General features: G+C 53.4%; 1 protein-coding gene across 1 annotated transcript; it reads left to right on the forward strand.

The window, feature by feature from the left end:
* Window positions 1–1,380: 1,380 nt before the first annotated feature.
* Window positions 1,381–7,554, forward strand: AGPAT6 (1-acylglycerol-3-phosphate O-acyltransferase 6). Its single transcript, XM_009993230.1, has 12 exons — window positions 1,381–1,814; window positions 3,557–3,626; window positions 3,944–4,241; window positions 4,378–4,452; window positions 4,827–4,916; window positions 5,023–5,116; window positions 5,569–5,684; window positions 5,908–5,963; window positions 6,280–6,365; window positions 6,585–6,713; window positions 6,796–6,875; window positions 7,180–7,554. The coding sequence occupies exons 1-12, from the start codon at window positions 1,650–1,652 to the stop codon at window positions 7,286–7,288; spliced, it is 1,368 nt and encodes a 455-aa protein (XP_009991532.1). The 5' UTR covers window positions 1,381–1,649; the 3' UTR covers window positions 7,289–7,554.
* The last annotated feature ends 436 nt before the right edge of the window (window positions 7,555–7,990 follow it).

The raw sequence follows: 7,990 nt of genomic DNA on the forward strand, positions 1-7,990 counted from the left end.
CCTGGCCCTGCTGGGTGGCAGCTCGAGGCCGTGGAGCCGCCCCGCAGGACACGGTCGGTGCAGGTGTGCGTGGTCCCGTGAAGCACTCAACACTGAGCATCACTGGCACAGCAGTGCTGAGCCAGCAGCTGCAACACACACACAGGGAGCACAAGGATCTTCCCAGTTTCCTCTCTGCTCCTGTGGGCCTGTCTGAGACCTTTAAAATCCCAATCTCTGGTTGACGCTCCACAGGGAAGTCTCCCCTCAGCAGACTCTGCTCTTTCTACCAGCCCCAGTTGGCCTCATGTGTCCCGTGCTGCAGAGGGCATCCTGGCCCCTCCGGGCAGGACCTGCTGGGGCTGTGACCTTTGCCTGTTCCTGTGACCCAAGGAGTGCCGTTCGGGCCAGTCATCAGCAGTAATTCTTCCCTTGGGCTTCCTGTCCCAGCTGTTAGTGCAGCTGTAACCAGGGCTGAGGTGTGTGTGCAGGAGCAGAGGAAGTGATTCCCTCCCAGGAATCCGGGTTCCTGGCTAGCTCAGTGCTGTGGGATGCCTCTGAAATGAGATGAGCGATAAGATCTTTGTCACGAGGAAGGGTTTTCTGTCACTCTGTTGCCGCCTTTCCGGTACTTGGGCCTGATTGCAGCGTCTTGTGCTCTAGGCGTGGTTCTGGATGGGTCTGCTCACCCTAAGGTGTGGATGGTAGTGGCAGACAGGATGAGTGGCAACAGAGGGTGATTCCTAAGTGTGTGACAGTTCCAAGCGGTGCCAGTCTGGGTCTGCTGTGTCTCAGGAGCTGCTCTGAGTGCTGTGACCTCAGACCAAGCACTGTCTTCCAGGTTTCAGAGTCCACTGTCCCTGGCTTCCTGCCACCCTCTCCAGGTTGACGTCTCTCTGAGCGGCGTGACTTGCCTGACTCTGGTTTCTCTTTCCTCCACTAGTGCTGGTGGCATGTGAGTGCCTCGTCTGCCAAGAAACCAACTCACTGTTTGAAGAGCTTTCCAGGGACATGGGCTTCATTCGTGCCTGTAACCACCCTTCCACGTGAGTGGATGCCAGGGGCCTCTGGAGTTAAACTTGTTCCAGGCGTCATGCAAGGATCTGCGCTAGTGCCCGTGCCCTCACGGAAAGAACAATAATAGCTCTATGTTGGGTAGGCTCCCACCAGTGCCAACTCCCTCGATATCCTCCAATGCAGGCTCAGGGATGGACTCCACCTTGTCCCCGTGAAGAGGCTCTGCATGCTCTCTGCAGCCAGAAGGGGATTCTGCTGCCAGCTTCTCCACGCGCTGCCCCGCAGCAGGACTCGCTCAGCGGCTCCGAGGGAGGATTCCCACTCATGCAGGTGTTTCACTCCAGTGCCAGCTGCACACCCATGGAGGAACCTGTGTGCCTCTTCCATCTCTGAGCTCTTCAGCCCACACGGTCTGAACTCACCTGGGCTCCTTGCAGACTGTTTGCTTGTTTTCCCAGTTGCTCTCCCAGATCCTGTTTCGTTCCCTCTCGTGGAGCCCAGAGAGGATGTGAACTTTGGAATGGGGTCTGTGAGCAGGCTGCGGACTCGCTGCATGTGTGAGACTGTTGCTAAATAACAGGAGGACTGGTTCATTTCCACAGGCAGCCCCTCTCCCTGCCTGCAGGGCACCAGCCTTGCCTGGGCCCTTCACCATGTTCCTCCTGCTTCCCTTTGACAGCCTGGTTGTTAATCTCTTGGGGATTTCCATAACTGTTCTCTTCACTCTGCTTCTGGTTTTCATCATTGTGCCAGCAATTTTTGGAGTCTCCTTTGGCATTCGCAAAGTTTACATGAAAACACTATTAAAGATTTTTCAGGTAAGTCACATGTTTTTAATTTTCTGTGTGTTCACAAGGGTCTTGTCAAGCATGGTCACGTCAGGAAGAGGGTCTTTTTCCACTGAGCAGAGTGGTTGGGGTGAGAGGCTGGTTTGTTGGTGATGTGCTGGTGCCAGATGACTTGTGTGGGTCATCTTAGCCAAATGCAGTTTACTAGACCTGTGTCCATGGACTGTTTTTTTCCCTGTAATTAATCCAGTAAGTTTTCCAGTGCAGCGGCAGGATGGTGCAGCCTGCATTCAGGTATTGGCTTGGTGGGATCTCCAAATGTTTGGTGAGGAGGAGCATGCTGGGGGGGGGTTCATGTCCTTCGCAGGTGGTGCTGCCAGGTTCCATGTGGCAGGAAGCCAGAAGGGATGTGGGATGTGATGGGGAGGGACAAGGCTGCAGCCACAGCTCTTGCTCCTCCCAGCACAGTCTGGGTGAAGCAGAGGCAGGAGGTGAGGCAGGACTCTGGGTGCTGTGAGCCCCTGTGATCTGTGGCCAGAACCCAGAGCTCTCAACTCCCCCTGTCCCCGTGTGCTGCCTGCTTATCTGCTGAGCCCAGCAGCCATGGCTGGACCAGCCACCTCTGAGGACGACCAGCAGCCCTTGGCACAGGAAGGCCAAGTGGAATTTTCCAACTTGGGATCATGCTGTTCCCTTGCCTGCCTTAGGCAGACTAATTTTATGGGCTGTCTCACAGCCAGCACCTCTCCTTGAAGCAAAAAGAATTTTTGCCAGTCTCCTAGCAGATAAAACCTGCACCACCAGACCGTGGCAGCTCAGGCAAAAGGAAGAGGGTTGCCCTGTGCTTGATACAGAGATTTTAGGCTCTTAAGTGTGGAGTTCAAGCTGATGGAGGGTTTGTGGTACAGCCATTGCGGTTTGAATAGGGCTGGTCTTGCTCAGGGGCGTCTCTGTACTGGCTGGCTCAGGAAGGCAGCCTTGGAGCTCTTTGAACTCTTGAGTCTTCCCAAAAACCTCAGGTGTGAATGGACAGACCTTGGCTTTGTGAGGTGCTTCTTTAATGTAGGTGTCTGAAGACCCAATTTAGTGACAACTGGGAGAAAAAAATGGTAGTAAGGTTGGTTTACCTGAAATTGAGCTTTGCATCTTGTCTTCATTTTTTTTCCTTTCTTCAATTCAGAAACATTTAATCTTGACATCTGTTTTGATGTTTAATTTTGAAACTGTTTTTCTGAAAAGATTCCAAAGTCTGTTTCAGCTTCTATAAAAGAATTTTTGTGGTGGGCAAGAGGATTTCTCTGACAGAACTGCTCACAGATTTGGTAAAAAATTCACTCACTAGGTTTGGTCATTCAGAATTGTACTTTTTAGGACTGTTATTTGGGAGCTCCTCTCCTGACTTCTCCTGGGGTGGCAGTGTCTAGACGATCTTCTGCAATCGTGCAGTTCCTTCTGCAGGCAAAGGAGGCTGCTAGGTGCTGTGCAGCCTGGCACACAGAGGTCTGGGTGTTGTGACTGTCCTGTGCCAGTGCTGGTCACCTCCCCACCAGTCTCCTTGTCGCAGTGCAGACAGATCTCTGCTGTAAGAATGTTCCTCCCAGGCCAGTCTCTGCTCCTACATGTTCATCACTCACTCTCAGTTCTGAAGCCTCCTGCTTTAGCCCATCTCCTCCCCTTAACCATGGTCTTCCCTGGAAGTCAACAGTAGAACAGGGGACCGTACAAAGTGGAGATACCAGCCCCACAAATCTTGCTTGTTGTGTCTTTTGCAGTGGGCAACACTGAGAATAGAGCGTGGTGCCAAGGAGAAGAACCACCCCTTGTACAAGCCCTATGTCAATGGTAAGGTTCTGCCCTGCATGGGTACATACAAAGTTCCAAGTTCTACATGGGACATGGTGTTAGTGTAACGAGCAGCTGAGGTGTGCTGGGAAACCTTTTCCATGTGGATGGATTGGAGGAGCTGTAGAGAGGTCCATTCCGTGAGGAAGGGGAGGGAAGCACCCAGGGAGTTCTTCATTTCTAGGTATTTGTGAGGTCTGTTTTGTGCCTGTCTGGACTGCAGAAAGGAAGGAGGCCCTGTGGAGGTTGGGTGAGTGAGGGCCCTGGTTCTCAGCTGTCCTTGAGCCTTGCTCAGAGCTGCCTGCTGCACATTGCAGGTATCATTGCAAAGGAGCCAACATCACTGGAAGAGGAGATCAAGGAGATCCGCCGGAGTGGCAGTGGCAAGGCCCTGGACACCCCTGAGTTTGAGCTGTCAGATATCTTCTATTTCTGCCGCAAAGGCATCGAGACCATCATGGACGATGAAGTGACCAAGAGGTTCTCAGCTGAGGAGCTGGAGTCCTGGAACCTGCTCAGCAGGACCAACTACAACTTCCAGTACATCAGCCTGCGCCTTACAGTGCTTTGGGGCCTGGGGGTTCTCATCCGGTACTGCTTCCTCCTGCCCCTCCGGTGAGTGCTGCTGCCCGTGGCCTTTTCCCACCCCAGGCCCCATGGACCCTGTTCAACATCATCAGGAGAGATGGGCTACCTGATGAGTGGGGCTGTGGTGTGGCTTGGCTAGTATGTAGCTTCCCTCTTTCTGCAGGATAGCCCTGGCCTTTACTGGCATCAGCTTGTTGGTGACTGGAACTACAGTGGTGGGATATTTGCCAAATGGAAGGTGAGTTTACCTCTGAGGGAAGAGGGGATGGGGAGACCCCTGTGCAGGTTGAGACCTGTTAATCCTGAAGTTTTCCTGCAAAGCAGTCACTTCTGCCTGCTGCAGATGAGGCAGTTGCTCCTGGCATCTGCAGCCTTTTGGGAACAGACGCCCTGTAACTGTGAGCAAAGGGCCAAGGTGCAGGCACTAAGCCCTGGGCTCTGGAAGGAATAAGAACAGGAAAGAGCAAAGGGCAAAGTTTGAGTCTCAAGAGTTAAGCATCAGTGGTCACAAGCTGACAGCCAAACCCAGGATGAGACGTATTCCAAGTCTCAGCTGGAGCCCATGGGCTGGGGCAGCTGGGCTGAGGGGAGATGGTCTCTCCTGGGCTGCAGGTGTAAGGAGTTCCTGAGCAAGCACGTCCACCTGATGTGTTACCGGATCTGCGTGCGTGCCCTCACAGCCATCATCACCTACCACGACCGGTAAGGAGGCAGGTCTGCCCCAGGGTCCCCCCCACCAGCCCCTCCACACCCACCTCTTGCAGGCCTCATTCCTCTGTCCTCATCCCTACCTTTGTTCTGCATTTAGAGAAAACAGACCCCGAAATGGAGGCATCTGCGTGGCCAACCACACATCTCCCATTGATGTGATCATCCTGGCCAGCGATGGCTACTATGCTATGGTAAGGTCTGCACCCCAGCCCCAACTGGGGTATGCCAGGGCCTGGCATGTGTGTGGTGGGAGCAGCCAGCATCTTGCCTGAGACACGGGGTAGGCAACAAGAGGCTTTTGATCATCCAGAAGTGCTTTTCCCTACGTGATGTTGCAGGGCACTCAGACCCTTTTGTGCATAGTTTTCCAGCAAGCTTGTCCTGGGACCCAGAGCAGTACAGGTCTCTGGGCACTGCTCTGCAAGTAGAGCTCTGGGGTTTGCTGTCCATGGCAGAGCAAAGCACTTCTCCAGCTGTGCACTTGGGGCTTGGCACATCTGTCTGCCCAGTCAGAGCTGGGACTTTTCCTCGCAACCTCTCTGGGACAGAAGGGTAGAAAGATGGACCTCAACTTGGCTGTGAAGCTAGGAGCTTCATATGTCGCCCAGTCTTGTAACTTGTTGTAACTTCTTGCTCTGTTTAGGTGGGTCAGATCCACGGAGGGCTCATGGGTGTGATACAGAGAGCCATGGTGAAGGCTTGTCCCCACGTCTGGTTTGAACGCTCTGAGGTCAAAGATCGTCACCTTGTCGCCAAAAGGTGTGACAGTTGCTGTCAGGGGGAGGTCTGGAGGCTGGGAAAGGTGGAGGGGCTGCCCACATCCCTTGGGTGAGGACACTGCCATGCCTTGTGGGTGTTGTGACTGTGCCAGTGTTGCTGGCACCCAGATGGTGCCCAGTGACTGCAGGATAAGGACTGTTTGCTGCATGGTTTGCTAGGGGTGGCTTCTGTGCTAACTAACTGGTGACACTCTTCTGTGCAGGCTCACAGAGCACGTCCAGGACAAGAGCAAACTGCCTATTCTTATCTTTCCAGAAGGTGAGTTGTGGAGCCTGGCCAGACCTGGTGGAGAGGGCACACTGGGACAGCACTGCATTGCTTTCCTTCCCTTATGCAGCCAAGGGCCTTGTAACCCTCCACTGAGACAAAGGGGACATTGCATCTTTAGAGCTGACTGAACCCAGACTGTGGCAGTCCTGGTGATGTCCTGGTGACACCCTGTTCACACAGAGCAGGGGTTGGAGTGTGTTAGGGGGCAGGTACTGGGTGCTCTTGGCCCAGCCCTTAGGTGTATAGCTGACACTTGGGAAATGACTTGCAAGGTGAAATTGAGAAGAGTGCTTACCTCTTACAGGAACCTGCATCAACAACACGTCTGTGATGATGTTCAAAAAGGGGAGCTTTGAAATTGGAGCCACAGTTTACCCTGTAGCTATCAAGGTATGAGAAGGCAAACATTCTCACAGCACAGGTAGCCCTGTGCGTGGAGCTGTCTCCAGTCGGGGCACTGCTGGGTCAGCAGCCTGGTCTGAGGGAAGTTGAGGTAGCTCTGTGCAGTGCTCTGTGGGGTCTGGCCTATAGCTGAGCCCGGGTGGACCTTGGAGCCTCAGGGAGGGTGCAACCACTGCCTGACTTTCATGAGCTCTTCTGCCTCTGCAGTATGACCCACAGTTTGGAGATGCCTTTTGGAACAGCAGCAAGTATGGCATGGTGACCTACCTCCTGAGGATGATGACCAGCTGGGCCATCGTCTGCAGCGTCTGGTATTTGCCCCCAATGACCAGGCAGGTAAGGAAGGTGAACCTGGTGCATCTGCCCTGCTGCCTTTTTGGTCCTTTGCTCTGCTGAACAGGTTTTTTTGCCACCACAGCCTGAAGAGGATGCTGTCCAGTTTGCCAACCGTGTGAAGTCAGCCATTGCCAGGCAGGGGGGCCTTGTGGATCTGCTCTGGTGAGTCCAGGCAGGCTTTTCTCTTCTGCCCTTTTCAGGCACTAAGATCTTCAGAGCCTGAGGAGCTGGGGGACTTTGCAGGGCAACTTGCTGTAGTGGCATCAGAGCAGCTTTCACTCTGCAGAGCTGCCATGTTGAGCACTGTCTGGGGCCATGGATGCAGCTCCTGGCAGAGCAGGGTGTGAAAGTAACTCCCCTGAGGACAGTTGGTCTTCAGTGTGCCCTGGCAGTGTCACTGTCTGGCTGTTGCAGGAGCCCTGTCCTGCTCTTAGCAGCCCAAGCTGAAAAAAAAATCTTTCCCCAGGGATGGAGGACTGAAGAGGGAGAAGGTGAAAGACACATTCAAGGAGGAGCAACAGAAACTCTACAGCAAAATGATTGTAGGAAACCATGAAGACCGAAGCCGCTCCTGAGCCCTGTGCCTCCAGCACTGTTACTGGGCCAGAGCCCTGTGCCTCCAGCACCAGCCAGGGCTTGTCTGAAGCAGCTCTGAATCTTTGGACTTTGACTACTCCAGAGCTGCTTGGACTTGTTCCTTCATCCTCTGGCTGTTCTTTCCCAGAGACACTATTACTGCCTAGAGTCTTTAGGCCCTGGGCAGCTCTTGGCAAAGATGCCTTGTTACTGTTACAGTGGAGCCCCTGGCAGGGGCAGTATTAAATGAAACACTTCTGGTGTCATATGCTTCCATATGGTGTTTACAGGCCCAGGGGGAGGACTGGTGGCTTGATGTGCATGTGTGTCAGTCACAAGTCTCCCACGGCACAGAAGCTGGTGAACTGCGCTGAGATGAGCTGCCTTGACAACCAGGGGAGCCTTCAAGAGCCTGTGCCTCTCATGTCTGCAGCATAAATCCCTTAGGAGCAGTATGTGGGCTCTCAGGCCATTTCCAGCTTCTAGAAGATGAAACTTTTCCTTTTGTCACCTTCCTCTCATAGCCTGACCGAGACCATTGCTTCTCCATCATCTGAGTAGAAGTGTCACACACCAACACACACAAATATGATCTCAGCTCATTGCAAGGAAGCTGAAATCTCACGATGGGCGATATCCTTTTCCCTTTCAGCTCTGCAAGTACATTATTCAGTAAAACACAAATACTTTACAATTTTCCC

This window comes from Chaetura pelagica, unplaced genomic scaffold (assembly GCF_000747805.2).
Source record: "Chaetura pelagica isolate M959 unplaced genomic scaffold, ChaPel_1.0 scaffold302, whole genome shotgun sequence".
Taxonomy (NCBI): domain Eukaryota; kingdom Metazoa; phylum Chordata; class Aves; order Apodiformes; family Apodidae; genus Chaetura; species Chaetura pelagica.